The sequence below is a fragment of the Ambystoma mexicanum genome, chromosome 2p (genome assembly GCF_040938575.1).
Source record: "Ambystoma mexicanum isolate Mex_15411 chromosome 2p, UKY_AmexF1_1, whole genome shotgun sequence".
Lineage (NCBI taxonomy): Eukaryota > Metazoa > Chordata > Amphibia > Caudata > Ambystomatidae > Ambystoma > Ambystoma mexicanum.
In genome coordinates, this window is record NC_090923.1 from 1,293,198,819 (window position 1) to 1,293,215,696 (window position 16,878).

The 16,878-nt window shown below is 42.9% G+C and overlaps 1 protein-coding gene across 1 annotated transcript in view; it reads left to right on the top strand.

Moving 5' to 3' along the window:
* The window catches only part of LOC138567884 (otoancorin-like), a 701,441-nt gene that overhangs the window by 118,336 nt on the left and 566,227 nt on the right, over positions 1-16,878 (top strand). Inside the window, exon 11 of the mRNA XM_069646381.1 lies at positions 5,748-5,865. Within this exon, the coding sequence (XP_069502482.1) occupies positions 5,748-5,865 (118 nt within the window). The remainder of the gene's footprint in view (positions 1-5,747; positions 5,866-16,878) is intronic.

The following is a 16,878-nucleotide window of genomic DNA, read 5'->3' on the forward strand; positions in this document are numbered from 1 at the left end:
GCTATCCAAAGACAGTAGGAGTGGTATGTCTGGAAGAGCCATTTTTTATAATACAAGGGACACTTTTTTTCAGACAACAAGTGGAAGGACGAAGAAGTAATGTGCAAGGCTGAAGCACTGAGGGGTGTGGCACCAGAGAAACTGTAATGGATAGAAGAAACATGCACACCAGTATGGAAGGAACACATCTCAAAACTAACTTGGGTAACGTCCATTGAAAAACCCTTCAAGTTGCAGAAGGAAATAGACTATGAACTGTGTTTTAAAGGAGACGGGAAAGCCTCCATGGGGGCAAACAAGAACTGTAACAAGACCCTCACCATCCCAGATCTGAGAAAAGGGACAGCGGCCCTCATGGATACGTATTGGGTATGTGGCAACCAGGCATACCTGCACCTCCCACAATCATGGAGTGGCAGCTGCTCGCTGGCCACCCTGCACTCCGCACTAATGGTAATCCCGGAAAGCCACATTGATGGGAGCAAAAAGATGCGAGAAAACACCCAACAGGGTGCGGCCCAGCCAACTGCAGAGCCACAAGTATATGTCCTGTCTTCCGGGAACAAGGAAGGGGTGCTGTCCCGAAACAAACTATCATCGAACTATATATCAAAGGCATCATCAGAATTGTTGGCACAGATCCCGGATAGGTATCGATTATTCAGCTCTGCAGAAACATTCTTCGCCTCACTCATCCCAAGTATCCAGGCGCGAGCAAATGCAAAGTGGCTCCAAATCACACGTTGGGAGCTGATCCAGCTGGCAAATGACACCGAAGAAGGGTTCAACGTAATAAAAGTGGAACTAAGAGCATTACGGCTGATGACCATGCAAAACACGTATGTCCTGGACCTATTGACAGCGATGGATGGAGGTGTTTGCCGAAAAATCGGACGTGCCTGCTGCACTTTCATACCTTCTGAAGACGCAGACAACGGCTCCCTGTCCCATGTGATCGAAGCAGTACATAACCTAGGAGAAAGAATGAGAATGGAAGGTGGAGCAGAAGAAAGCACGTGGTTCGACAATATCTTCTCCTGGGTTCCATCGTGGCTGGGAATGACTGTGACATTTTTGATGCCGGCTGCAGTATTCTTCCTCTTTATTTTTTGCCTGTGCCAGGTGGGTCTTCGATGTTGTGCTAACGCAGTACTGAATGGTGCAATGATGATGGTGACAATGGGCAACACCCGCGGTACAATACAAGCTATGCAGGAAGTACAGGTACAAACAGGAACAGATGACACACCGAGATATCGGCTAGTGCCTAGGTATCACAATAAGGATATAGTAGATAAATTGTGGCATACTACCATTAAGGAGCCCCGCATACTAGAATGGTACGAGGAGGTATGGGTAGACTTGGAAGCGGAGAGCGGATGTATATAACTGACTTGTACCACAGATGAATATGATAGGAGAGGTGAGAGCCTGAGAGGGGTGTGCAGAGCATGGATGCCCATAAAAGGCACACCTGCATGGGATAACGCATTAATTGACGAGGAAGAGTGTAGGAGATTGGAGGGTCTAAAGAATTCTTTACTTAAGTAACGAAAGGGGGGAAATGTAGGGGAGGATTGGTCCAAAAGACCCCCCTTCCCTGCACCCTCTCCCTCTCCCCCGGTGAGGGCCATGGCTCGTCAGGGGTCCCCTCCTTACCACCAGGGCCCAGGTGGTGGATGGGTCACCTGCCGAAGACATTGACCAAACCTGCTGAATTTAGCTAGGCCTCGGAAACCATTTTGTCTAAAAGAGATTGCTTGGGCTCTGCGCACCGCAGCGCGGCCCCCACCTTTGGGGAGTTTCAATTATCCCTGTGGCCACAGCTCTCTGGCAGATCCGCTGAGAGCCCGTTCCCACGAACATGACGGACATGAGCTAGTTTAAGATACCAACACTGTAACATTTCACCTTCCGCAGTGTATCGCTGCTCCCAGCATGACCCGGCCAGCAGGGCCTGGGTGGAAAAAGAACTGTAAAATGGTCCTTTGACAAAAGCAAAGTTCTCAAATACTAATGAGAAAACTACCTGCGATGGAAGCATTCTGTCCACAACCTCTCTGACTAAAAGACCTGTAAAATGTATAAATATGGCAGAATGTGTGCTCATATGGCACTAGGAATGAAGCACCCACATCCCTGCAGTTATGCGCAAACAGTTAAAGCGTCCCGGGGGTTTGTTTGTTGTGTGTGTCATTGAAAAGATTGCACCCCTCTGTCCCGCGCCATAACCGAACTAATGCTGCTAGAGTACAAAGAAAGATAAATGCAACCATATTGAGGGCTCGCGTAAAGGGTACACGACAATGCACCATATGTGTGTGTGCCCAAGCCCACTATGTGCCACTACCGTCAGTCTCAGTGGCGAGTTGTTTCTATGTGCTCCACCAACCTCACTACTACCTCACTCACCGCGAATGTATAAGCATATAACAAAATGTTGTAGTTGTTAAAAACATAGTGTACAAGGAATGTGCTTGGATTGGCTATATGAGAGGCATTGGCAATGTTAAAACGTGAGCTTTGGAATGACTCAATTAGTATTGTATATTATTTGAATGTTCATGCTACTTTCACCTAAAATCGGCAACACACGAGGAAAATACCTTTGTGAGCATATGCAAGGCCATTCCCCCTCCCTCCCAGCGAAGCCTGCCAGACGAGAAAGCAGAGGCCTGTGCCGTGCTGCTCCACCTCCCCCAACTCGGCTGGAGCCACTTCAAAGATTTGTAGTTCCCTCTGCAGCACCCAAGGCCACGGCCCGCCACCTGTATTATTTACAACCCAGCAGTAAACCTCAGCCTGAAAACACAAATCCAGAGGCGCCCTTTCTTAAACCCCTCACCTTAGGTTAATGGCCCCTGTAAAATTAGGACATCCAATATTATGGCAACATTACAGCAAAACATCCATAATGACTTCTAACAAGACATGATGACATGTACCGCCTGTCCCATGCCCCGAGACCCAACCCCACGACCTGTGGTACCCGGTCAACAGGACGCTGGTAACCATGTACTGATAAATCGCCAACAAACCCCACTCTAGGTGCATTCCTCCTGTGTTCCATTAACCTGTAGAATAACCTATTGGAAGATTTACTAAAGAAGATAATATTGCAAATGGTTGAATGACTGCGGTATGCATGGCCTAGGGCAAAGGATTCAGGAAAAGACATTCATCTCTGACACTGGCCACAGTGGCACAACGACACCGCCCGGATGAACCCAGCTGACCTGCCAGGCCCAGCCCAACCCACGAGGCTAACCAGTGACGTCCTCCAGCCGCGGCCAACCACATCGCAGCAGCACCTATAGCTAGTCGTCCAATCCCAATGAGCTTGTGCCCCTTATAGTATGTAGGTTCTGATGGCGTTCTTTGTAAATATATACGCCTGTCTTTGCTATTGTCAGACAGAGCGCTCTCGGAGTTTGCAGAGTTCTTTGCATGCCCTATTCTGATTGATAAACTCCCATTTACGCTCACCCGCACTTTGTCTTGGCCTTATTCCCATCCTGGGAGAGTCCATTATTGTCTCTCATTGCGGGGAGGATCGTGCTGGTTCGGGACGCTTGCCTTCACCAGTAACCCCACCATGGAGTTGGAAAAGGAAATCTAGTCGATCCATGAGGAAAGAGTTTTAGCAGACATTTGCATGGGCATAATTTACTATATCGTGGTCTATAAACAATTGGCATAACCCATTAGTATAGATGAAGGTTTCCCATTTCTCGCAGCATGGAGATAATCGGTCATTTCTATAATGATAGTTCTACCCTATTGGTTACTACCAATCGGACAGAACTCCCCAACATCCCTAAGTGTAGGTGTGAATCTCTTAATGTTTAGATCACCCATTATAAGAAATAGTGCTTTTGGGTTGTCTGCCGTCCAATTCAAGTTCACCAATTATCAGACCTGTATCATTAGGAGGGTTATATACATTTATTAGCAGTATACTATTACTATTGGTACCATCACTATTTGGATCAAGAATGGCTGCCAATATAAATGAGTTATTAATCTTCCCTTTATATTCTTTTAATGATAGATGGTTTTTAGCTCCTAGTATTAGGCCCTCTGAGGGCACTACCCAATCCTGAGTATTTGGCTTTATTTTGGAATATTTTATAACCGTCCAATACAAAATCGTGGCATAAACAAGTTTCCTTTAAGGAAAAAACATCAGTATTGAACAACATATCTAAACTCTATTTTCTAGACAGAAATGTGGGATGGCCTTTAGAGTTCCACAATACAATGGATTTTTCATCTTCGACCTTCCTCATAGGTCAATTCAGAGTCTCGCATACATAATTCTTGTATTTTGTGTAATCATTTTCGATAGTACTCATCCCGCTTCTTTTTTCAGTTCTTCAACTAGGCGGTGGATCAGTTTATCAATGTTTATTGGGTTTGTTCCAGTTTTACTCTCAACGTGTACTCTAGCTTTGTTAGTTTTGCTTTTTACAACAGAGTTTTCTATACGTACAAAATTATATCCCAACTCTCTATAAGCATTAGCATATCGCATAATACATTCACAGACAACAGGGGATACTGTGTGTATTGTAGTCCAATTACAGCTTTTACTGTTTTTCTGGATTTCCACCAGTGTGATTTCTTGCGTAGTTATCACTTTCAGTTCAGGGATTTGGTGTATAAGTTCCAACACATTAGAGCTACTCAGAAAAGGACTACACGCCGTGGCATAAGTATCCACAATTTTGATTTTTTGGATGTTATGTGTAGTCATACTCAATATATCATTGAGTCCAAAAGTGCCATTAGACATACATTCCTTATTATCATTGTGGTATAGGTATCCCATTGTCTTTCATATTAGGCCCATCCATTGAGCTATTCTCCTGCTCAATGTTATATTCATCACACGTTTCGTCACGTTCATAAAATTGAACTCTATTCTTCTGCTTTATCCCTCGGTCCTCATTAACTAACCAGGAATGCGGTACTCTTTCTCTGTTGGTCTTTGTATTTTGTGCAAGTAGTATGTTACTCTCTTTAGCAGATTCTTTTTTTGTTTTGTTTGCATTAATATTAGATTTAGAGGATTTTATTTCTAGGTGTCTCATTGGTAAGATGAAACTTGTCCTTGCACATCAATACAGTCAGTAGCCGTTTTTCACTGGCAGACTGGGTCAACAAGAGGGGACTCCCCAGCACCAACAGCACTCTCAGTGCACTCTGTGGTGAGGCCACATGGCTGCCAACTAAATAGTGCTTCTGGGAAAATTGGGCGTGGCTACAGGTCACGGGTGAAACACCACACTAAATCCACAGAATACAGTCACTGTTTAAAGTCACTTTTTTCCCCGTAAGGCAGGGTCAACAAAACGGTACTCCCCAGCACCAACAGCAGTGTCTGTGCACTCCATGGTGCACGCCAGGGTAGTTATATTATGGGGATGGGGGACTCATGACTTGCATTCCCCTGGAGAGCATAAGTGGCCGTTGTTCTCCGTACGGCTTGAATTCCATGACTGCTATGACTAGTATGGAATACATATAAGAGCGGGCACTGGCACAGTGGCAGAAATGGGTGCCTTGCCAGGGAAGGTATGGAGGGCATGAGAACTGACGCAAACCAGCTGTTAGGGGTGACACGTCTGCAAGGCAGTGCTGTAGGAACAAACACTGGTTTGTTAATAACAAAATGGAAGGCTATTGCATTCATAAATGTTATATATTTGCAAGACGATCATTGTACATTAATACCTTTCTTTCAGCACAGGGCAGTTGATGAAAGGAGTGACCTGTGAGCATATAGAACAAATGGAAACGTCAACGTTCTTACACAATTTCAAAATTGTTGAAAGGAATCTGCATTTGCTTTCTCCATATCAGGTAACTGCATGTGTGTTGTTCTTCTTTATTCAAGTCTTTTTGCAATACAAACATTTCTTGGGCCCAGACTTACAAAGGGGTTTTACGGCAGCTAATCATTTTTGGGTTGTAAAAATGAGTAAACTGTGGTAGGGCAATGTGTGGCTGATTTTTATTTTCTTTATTGTGCATTTAGTTATTATGCAAACCTTAAGCACATTTAAAACTTATTTGATTAAAAGCAATTTCCAGGCAAATGTTCAGCTCTGTACATAATAACCAGCTAAAATTACATACATTTTATATCGCTCCTAAAACAATTCATTTCATCATCAAAACAAATAGAACATTAAAATATTCATATTTTCCTAAAATTCTAAAACTCCATATTGCCATCTAAAATTCCATATTCACATAGGCAACAATTTAAATTTAAATAGTTTCAAATTACAACATGTGTAAAAGCTTCATAACCTCTTTCCAAATATAATAGGCAGCAGTTGTAATTACAATTTCTGCTGTTCTGAAAATAGTTTTCCAGAAATGATCATATTGAATATTTTCAATATTATCTACAAATTTCCCATATCGCTTATGATAATTTGTTTCAAGCAGAGGGCATGATGTCAAAACATGGCGGCGTGTCTTAAGCTCGAACCTACAAAGGCAGCATCATTTTTTGTCACAAGGAATCTTTTTCCCAAGCGCCCACATAGTCCAGTGTACGAAGAAGATTAAGTCGTAAGTATAAATTAAACCCTCTTACAGCTGAAAAACAAAGGTTAGTCAAATACAAACCTGGAGCATTTAATGGAAAGCTTTGAGAGGAAAAAACTGTATATCACTTTTAAAGCCGCCAATTTGCCCAAATGAATTACTCTGTCCCAGTCTCTGGATTTTTTCTTCACAATTGAGTCAATGTTGGGTAATCCAAGAGCAAGGGGCAATGATAAACCGAATGAGGCCAAAGAGCTAGAGCCACTTGTTCCATTTCAGATATGAATGAATGAACTCTTCCATTGGGATAGTCTTTACCCATGATTCTCAGACGTTTATTAGAGTTAGACTGAGAAGTGATCACTTTAAGAAATAAACTAGTTTGCTGAACTTGCCATATTGAATTTAGAGAAAGGAGGACACATTCCATCCTTAGAACCTCTACTGGGACAGAGCAGGGCAATTTAATCAAAGAACAAAGAATCTTACCTTCAAGCTACTCTAACTATTGGACTTGCCTCTGTGGGAGGACCTGCAAACCATACATTATTGCAGGAATAATACTAGTACGATAGGTTGTTATCAATCCTTCTAAATTATTTCCTCCTTTTATCGGCTGCCTATATATAATTTTATAACCAGCCATTTCTTCCAAATCTTAGTTGTAATAGCATCTTTGAAGATTTGGGAAATAGGGTTGAGCTTTATGGGAAAACCTAAATGCATATAACTATCCACCACTTCAAGTTTGGCATTATCCAATTTCCAATTAAATATTGTTTTTTTGGGAAGATGGCCACTTATGTACATCATTTCTGTTTTTGTAGTATTAATTACCATAAAATTCTTTGATTCAAATTTACCAAGGGCATCAATTAATCGCTGCAATCCAATAAGAGTTAGATTGAGGAGAACTGTGTTGTCAGCATAATCAAGCCACGACACAGCCTCTCAGTTAATCCTAGGAAGAACATGTTTTTTGCAGCGTCTATAGATTCTGCCATGTCCGAAATATACAAATGAAACAGTAGGGGCACAAGGACGTATCCCTGTTTGAGTCCTTGGTTAGTTTTAATGGAGTCAGTTAATCGTCCCTCCTGATTCAATCGGACGGACAGGGTGGTAGGCGTATATAATGTTTTGAGAAAATAAAGCAAATGCTAATCAATCCCCCACTGTTCCAATGCATGCCATAGAAGCGGCCAAAATACAAAATCAAAAGCCTTAGTCTAGTCTATAAAATACCAATAAAGATTGGAATTTGATCAACACTTTGCCTCTGCCATAAGACATTGAATAGTGCAAATATTAGTTAAAGTGCAATGTGCCTTTCTAAAACCAGTCTGAAAACATTAGAAAAATTCTCTCTTGTGGAACCATTTATTGAGTTTGGCTAGTAAAATATTGACAAATATTTTGTGACACGTATCAAGCATTGCCAATAGACGATAGCTTATTGGATCTTGTCTGTCACCCTTTTTGTATACTGGAATTAGTATGGACTTTCTCCAACTAACATGCACTGTGCCACTCTTCTCTCCATGTATAAATAATCCCAATAGGGTTTTTGCCCAAAATTCAGGGTTTGCTTTCATAACAATGTTTGCTGTCCCAGGGGCTCGGGAGGACTTTAATTTGATAATAATGAACACGATATCTTCCAGTCCAAATCCTTCACCAAAGAACTTGAGCTGAGAATTATATCTTTTTTAAAAATATTTTTTATTTACTTGTGTTTAATCGCGTTTGCAATTTTTACAAGGAAGATACTACTTGTGTGTTTAACCCTCACATAAAGCTCAGTCCAATATAGAACCTGTCCTCCTTCTGGGTAACAGCGGTCATATTAGTTCACTCCGTTTGCCTGTGTGTTGATTTTTTGGAAGGCACTTTCTAAAATGTTTGCCTTAGCAATAGTCCATTTCGTTTTTTCGCCCGACATCAGCCTATTCCACCATATTGATTCTTCTTCTTCTTCAGCCCCTACAAAGTCTGTGCACAAGCGGTTCAGGTAAGTTGCTCTTACATCTCTTAGATCGGGGCATTGTAACAGGAGATGCCTTAGGGTTTCAATTTGATTTGGCTGAGCGCATAGTCTGCATTCTTTGTTGTTTGTCTGCAGCCTGATTGCCTGAATTTCACGGGTAGGGAGCAAATTTAACCGTGCTCTCATATACGCTTTCCTTAACTGTTTGTCTGGGAATTTGATACAGTAGGCCAACGGCATTTTCAATCTGTTGAAATTTGGAAGGAGATGCTTTGTAAGTTTATTGGCCTGGGCTTTATCGATGGTATCAATCCAGTATTGGCCTTCCATTTTGTACTTTACTCTCACAGGGTTGGTTTTTAAGTCATCTTCTGTACATGCAATCTCAGACAGCTTTGCCTTTAGTTTGTCTACCCAGACGTTGAGAATGGTCAGATTCCGGTTTGCTATTTCTGTCGCAATGATCTTATAAATTGGAGGGGTATCCGGTAAAAGAGTGTTCCTAAACAGTTGCATTGAGATTTGCTCTACCGTTGCTTCCAGGGACCTAGGTCTCGCCTGATGGTCACCATCGAGACCGAATTTGGCAGGCCCAACACTGATTTCCATAAGTACCCTTCTAGTTTCTGCCAGATTGTGGCCGGCATATTCAACGTTGCACCCATTCCGTACGCCAGGGTTGGCACAACGTTTCCTTTGTAAAACTATATCACTGGCACTAATGAGAATTTGCCATATTTTCTGTCAATTGTCTTCATTTGTGCCGCAAGATTCTTTGCTTTTTCCCATAATGTTTTTTGCATTTTAAATTCTTTCACGGAGTGATCAATAAAAACTCCCAAATATTTAAAATGCGGGACTACTTCGATGTTCACCTTGTCCAAAGACCAATTTCGATTTAGCTTGTTTTTTGAGCACGGCTTTCTAAGGATCATTATCTTTGTTTTTAGTTTGTTTATTTTCAGATTATATAGTTCCATGTAGTGAGCCAAATTGGTGAGTTGGCGCTGCAGGCCAATTTGCGTCTGATCCAGCAGGATCATGTCGTCTGCGTATAGTATGCACGACACTTTGACATTTCCCAGCTTGGAGGGGAATGATCTAATAGGCAATTCTGCTTCTTTATAGTCCCCCAAAAAAGCGATAAATAGCGCTGGCGCTAAAGGGCACCCCTGCTTCACTCCACGTTCAGAAGGAATTTCTCTTGATAGCAAGCCTTGGTGGTTTAAGTGGACTCTTAGTTTGGTATTCATGTGGAGAGCCATTACTGGATCAAGCACTTCCCTTGGGCACTTACATTTTTTCAATTTAGTCCACAAGATTTTTCTGTCCACTCTGCCAAAGGTCTGCTAGAGGTCTATGAATGCCAAAAAGACTGTTGGGGAACCTTGCTTTACCTTAGATTTGATTAGGTTTAGCATTAAGATGTTGACTGTGGTGCTTCCGTTTTAAAAAAAAAACACATTTGAAATGGGTCGTTGGCCGGTGACATTTTGGGATTTTGGGCAAATCCGGAAATGACCTAGAAGGAGGGTTGCAAAAATGTTTCCTATAATGTCAAGTAGCGCAATCGGACGATAATTGTCCGGTTCTTCCCTATTTCATCGCTTGAATATGGGTACCACCACTGAGTGAGTCCATGAAGTTGGGATAGATCTTGTTCGCCTACATTGATCAAAGAGGATGCTGATGAAGTTTGTCCATTCCTCCACGTTCTGTTTGAGGTCGATGTTACTTAAGCCGTCGGGACCCGTAGCTCTTGAGTTTCTGAGTTTTTTAATGACGATCTTTGTCATCTTTTAAGGCTAAATTGATCCATGGGGTTACTGAATCAGTTTGAGATGGAGATTTGTAATCTGGCGGGGCCATATAGAGATTTTCAAGGAACTTGACCCATGCCTCTTCAGTGACTGAATTGGTGAGTTGATTATCTAAAGCCTTCTCTGGTTTTTTGATGAGGGCCCAGAAGTCACTTGTTTTTTTTTTTGTGCTAAGAGTCCGGAGCATTGCCTCTGCGTCATTTTGATACATCGTGTGTCTATGCCATCGGAGCCATGATTTATAATTTCTAACTTCCATTAGCCATATTCTCCACTCCATAGCTATGTTTACTGTTGTCGCTTGTCTTTACAATTGTCTCACCACTCTTCTTTTTTCAGCCAGCGTTCTATCATGTACGTGGCAGTTTTTAATTCCGGGTGGTTTACCCCACTTCGGCGTCACCCTGTACTGTAGTAAGAAGGGTAAATAATCTGGACATTCCTTCTTTTATTTCCTGGTCTTCATTTTTCCGTCTGTATTTATCAGTGATACTTTTGATGTTAGAGGCTGTCAGGCATAGCCGGGTTTGTTGATTGTTTACCTCTACCGATAGGTTGTATCTTTTAACCAAAGGGCGGGCCGATGTCCCTGCTATTGCAAGAAGGTTGTGGTCACTCTCTATGGTTCTAGAAACTGAATAGTCTTCTATGTATGTTAGTAGGCTGTGAGATACAAAGAAGATATCAAGAGTTGCACTGGAGTTGCCTCTTTCCCATTTGGGCGTAGTAACCTCCCATGCTTTCACCAAGGCCACATTGTGTAGGTTTCTAGATTTCATTAGGACCATCCATGCTAATCCTCTTTCTTCCACTGAACTTTGTGCGGTCTTCGCATTTGTTTTGTCACCCCTAATGTGGCAGTTTGCATTCAAATCTCCACATATAATTATATGTGTCGTAGGTTGTTCCATGGAGATGTCATCGATCACCTCTGCTAGTTGTTTGCAGAAATCTACTGTAGAGGTTTTCTGGGGGTTCCAGTATACCTTTATAATAGCTAGCTGTGACGTTGCACCTCCTCTACGACCAAGATCTTGTTGGGTCCATGTCGTTAGTACTGCTAGGATGCCCTATGCCTCTGTTATTTTTTTTAATGATCTTAATCCCAGAACCCAGCCGTATTGCCACTAGGAGACCTGATGACGGATGGCCAAACAAACCTTTTGTCACCGGGGAAAATTCAATCTCAAAACCATCCAGAGACGGTTTTTCCATTAACCAGGTTTCCTGGAGGCATAGTATATCAAAAGCCCCCAGGTCCTGATTATCTGGGTTAGTTAAGTGGCGATGGCCTCTCGTGTTCCACAAGGCCATTGTCAAACATGTTGGCAGATAGATTTCTTGTAAACAGTTCAAAGGTGGTCGTTCTACGGTCACCTCACAAGGTGTTTGCTATTTTTCATAGTTGGGTTTAGCGCCGCTTTCAGCCATTTCCATGGGCCTTTAGTTCGCTGCTATTAGAAGATTTTACTCCCCCAACAAGACATTTTTATGTTCTTTCTCCGCTCTTATTTCTTCCCCATGTGTGGTCTGACTCTGAATGCGTTCTTTGGCTCTTGAAACATCGCTCCGGTCATAGATTTGATCAGACCTCCGTGCTGTTGGTCACTTTTTTTTCAGTGCTGTAATTTTCTCTACTTCTTTTGTTATCTCTTCTTGCCGCTTGTTGGCTGTAAGGTCCTTGATGGTAATCATAGTCTTGAAAGTGCTGTCTTGTACCTTGTCTTTTTCGATTATAAAGATCTTGGGTTTTTGTTATACAGTGGCGTTTTTGTTTGCCGCTATCCCTCTTGGTCGAATTTCTTGGATCTTCTTTCGGTGTTTGCATTTCCGTCAAGGTAAAACCTGCATACCTCCGATCTGTATAAGCCTCTACTGAGACTCCTTTAAGAGCCTTTACTTTGATGTGCAGGTAGGTTTTTCCCTTTTGGTCTCGATGGTAAGGCTCAATCAAAACGAAATCGTCCGTTCTCAAATACTGTAAAGTCTCTATTTTACTTAGTGTTTTTAGAATCGTTTTCCTGTTTAAGATCATGTAGTTGCTTCTGCAGGATACTTGTTCTAATTTAAACACTCGAGTTTCCTTTAAAGAATTGTCTAGTTTAGATGATCGATCCCGTCTTTGGATATTCATTATTCTTGCTTCTGATTGGTGCCGAAATCGTCTTTTCGGTGGAGTCGACCCACATCTAGGCACTGTCCCTGACTGAGGGACATCTGATTCTTGAGTCCTGCCATTCTTTGCATGGTCTTGGTGACTCCCTATCAGTTTATGTTGCACTGGTTTATCCACTGGCATCTTGCCCTTTACCTCCATAGGCAGTGCCAAATCCTTCTGAATTCCTTCAGTGCTTGCTCCTGAAGCCGTTGTCCGGCTACTTTGAATTTGCACTTTATCCAGTAGAGTATCTGGTTCATAGATCCATTAATATACTCGATGTAAGGAATTCTTCCGCCATTCTTGGCGATTTCACCACGGGCTGAGGCCCTTGTTGGACTATTGATGCTTTCAGTTTAGGCGTTGCTGGTATTGACATCAGTTCAATTATGTCCTCCCCCCTGCTGGGCCCTGAGGACGGCTTGTTTTTATGAACTTCACTGGCGGATCCTGCCAACTGTAGTCCTACACTCTGCTTTTTATTAAGCAGTAGCGCAGGTTTCTTTTAATGAGGACTGGAGGACTTTGTTGCTACTGGATCAGCCTCACGAAATTCTGTTGTATTGTGTTTGTTAAAGATTGCAGCCAGTCCTCCTCTCACTTTGTCAGGACATGTCTGGGTTGCTATTTCCAAACTCCTTTTTTGGGTCTTACTCACAGAGTTGAAGTCCGTGAGTTTTGCCTCCTTAAGGGCCCATTTGGCTTCCCATGCAGCTTCATGCTCGGCATTTTTTGCCTCTACGGCTGTTATGTATCCCTCATTGAAATTGAATTTCGATTGAATCTTACACAGAATCCTCGTATTGTCTTTTGTTGATTCATTTATAGTCTCATAAAGTTTACCAAATGGAGCCAGCGCAATTCTGATTGCTGACATAATTGTCGTCATGTCTATTTTTTTGTTTGGAGAAGCTTTATGTGTTTCAGTAACGAGTTCACTATGTCTTCTGTGTTTAACAGGCGTTTGTTGTGAATCAAAACACTGAGGCAGATGATAGTAAGCCTCTGGTGTTTCAGGTGTCACACTCCCCAAAAGCGGTGTTGATGGTTTTGGACGTTCAGGCTGGATTCTGCTGCCACTAATACTTGGAGCTGCCACATCTATGCTCAACTTTGATGGCTTATCACCTCTTTCTGGGCATTGAAGATGAATTTTAGCCTAAGGTTGCGCACTCATTTGGGCCATTGAGCTGGGATCCTGGTCACACTGCCGATCAATTGCCTCATTTAAAAAGCTGGCAAATTGGTTGTCAAGCCCTAAACTGGGCTCTGTGCGTTCTTGCGTTGCTTGTTGTTCAGCTTGTTGATGGGTTGGGACGTTTGCCTCACTAGAATCTTGTTTCCCACGTCGTTCAGTGGTCTCTATATGTACTGATGTTACCAATTGGCCCGGCCTCTGTGGTTGCAGGGTAACACTTAATTTTAATTATGTAGATGCTAGTTCAACATTTTCGCCTTGTTTTTCCAGCCTCGATACAGTTTCCTTTGGCCCAGCATTTGGCATGTTAGCCAACGGGGACCCAGTACCTGCAGACTCATGTGAGTGATTTTTTGTTGGATCTGTTTTCCTGGCTTTGTTTGCTGGGAAAATCCCATCCACCACATCCAAAATTTCTGCATCTGAGAGTTCCATATCTGAATCTAATTTTCGCTTACACTTTTGCTTCTTAAAAAAGTTGAAAAGAGCGTTTGAGATCAAAGGATTGGACAAGGCATGTGTCCCGACGTAAGCCTTTTTGTTTGCTGTCAATTTGATTTTCTTCATGTCTTTAGTACAAAGATTTGTTTTCCTTTTTTTTGGCCATAAGGAGTTCTCTAGATATTGATCTTTCTGTCCCTTTGACTCCTTGGCTCTTTCCATTTTGTTTTTTGTTGTATGTTCTTTTTTTCCCATTTAATGGGGAAGCCCTTTTTTAGTTATAGGAATTTACGCAACAGTTCCTGATATGTCCATCTTATCAAGGTCACTGCTTAGCTCATCGCCGGCGGGGGAGAATTCAACATCCCTACTCGGACTTCCTTGCCTGGGAGAGCTAAATACTGTTCTCACCTGGTCACTTGTTATTAGGATTGGGCTAGTTAGATCGGTTCTTATGTCTCGTCTAGCCACCCTATTTTTTTCGACATGTTTTACCGCCGAAGCCCATCAGAAAGCCAGAGAAGCCAGGGCAAGACCAAAGCTCTGAGAGCCCCAGACCAACCAGAGGAAGCCAGCAAGAACCCAAAAGGTATCTGGGTCACTCGGAAGGTTGGTGAGAGTGTAAGGCAGTTGGGGAAAACTCCAAGACTAACGAGCAGGGGCGAGGAGGGAAACCCTAGGAAGGAAATACGAAAACGGGTCTGGGACCTACACCCAAAAAGGAGGGAGAGGCATCCAAGTAATCTTCTTTATGGTACTACCTGGCTGGAGAGTGATTCAAGTCTGCCAATGTCGAACACTAAAGGAACTTTAGCAAACAAGCAAGCAATTCTCATTGGGGTAGTGCCTGGGAGGAAGGTGAACCCGGTCTACCAAAACCGAACACTAAAGGAACTTTAGCAAGCCATCTTCTTCATGGCAGTAGATGAATTAGAAATAAGCCAGGGAAAGGAGTCATTCCCCCTGGTATTGTGAACTGTGCTAAAAGTGAAAAGAAGGCAGGGAGTCATTCCCACTGGTATTGTGAACTGTGCTACAAATGTAAAGAGGTCATGGGCAGGGAGACATTCCCCCTGGTGATGTAAACTGCAAAGTAAAAGTAAGCCTGAGCAAAGGGCAGGGGAAGGGCAACATTCCCACCAGGGTTGTGAACTCTAAAGTAAGCCTGAGGAAAGGCCAGGGGAAGGGAGTCATTCCCCCTGGTGTTGTGATCTGTGGAGGAAGCCCGAAAAGGGCCAAGGGAAGGGAGTAATTCTCCTGGCATTGTGAAAACACTGAGAGCAAGATACCTGGAGAATGGAGGCATTCTCCAAGAACCCAACAGTCGAGACACAACTATGGACAATAAGGAATGTTGATGTTTGAATTTGAACTTTATCTTTTGTATTTGAACTAAGAACTTTACTGCTTTTTAGCAGTTGAGCCTAGAACTTTGTGTTGTGTCTTGGGAAGGGATTGAAACCTGGGAAGGAAGTCATTCCCTCAGGTAAAGGTCCAACCTAACAAATTGGAACTGTAAGCTGTTGTCCAGAAGATGGGAGATCCATCACTTCATTTGTTTTATTGCAAGTGTTAGGGGCAGTAATAGGTTTTTGACACAGGACAGTGGACTCTTGATTTTCAAGAACATCCTGGCTGAATTCTTAGTTTTTTAGTTGAGGTATGTAAACCCCTCTCAGAGTCAAGAAAAGCTAGGTTTTCCCTTTAATCTTGATCTAAATAAAGGTGTATGCCAACAACCATGCTGCCTGTGTCTCAGTATCCTCCTCTGCAACCTTACACCACACTCTCCACTATATCAGTAACCTACCCACCCACATGGGGGGCAAGTAGGGGGTAAACTCCGTGAACCTCTTATTTATCTCCACCTCTCTCTCAGCCACTAATACTACTGTCACACCATCCATATCTGATCCCTCAATTGTTTCCAGCACCATCTCCTTTCCACCCTCTGGCCTTTCCTCACCACTTGCTTCACCTATTGCTAGAAGGACATTTTAACCTTCTGTCATTTCCCCTTTCTCTCTGACCTACAGTTCTCACTCTCCTTCCTATCCAATGCCTCTTTCACCAACACTACCTTCTCCAGCTTTCAATCCCTACTATATCACCCATTCTCCTCTCAATTCCCATTGCTTACTTTCACTCCTAAGTCTCAGCATCCTCAACAATGGGTAACCCCATTCATACACACTCTCCGCACAAACATGCTGTGGCTGCTGCATAAATAGAGGCGTACCCACTCACATGAGGACCTGCAACTCTACCTCTCTGCCCTGAACTCTCTCAAGTCCACTCTAGATAGAGCGAAAATGGAATTCTACCTAACCCTCATTGACTCAATCCAACCATCTTCGTCGGCAAGGCACCCTAAACTCACTCCTCACTCCTCTGAAATCTATGACTATCAACTGCACACTCACAGCTAATGACGTAGCTGAATACTTTGCTGCAAAAGTTTCCAAATGTACCTTCTTCACACTCCCTCCTCCTGCATTTTACACTCTGCCTACTCTACTGTTGGGGGTCCAGATCCAGATCCAGTGCTTCCAAGGGAGGCACCCATCTCTGTTATGCAGGTAACAGGGTGACGTAAAAGTCACTATGGGTGATGTCAGGAGTGGTGACGTTATTGCGCGTGGCACAGGTAGTATAGATATGGTGAGTTAAGACACAAGTGCTGGCCCAGCACAACAGGGCACACGGAATGGAA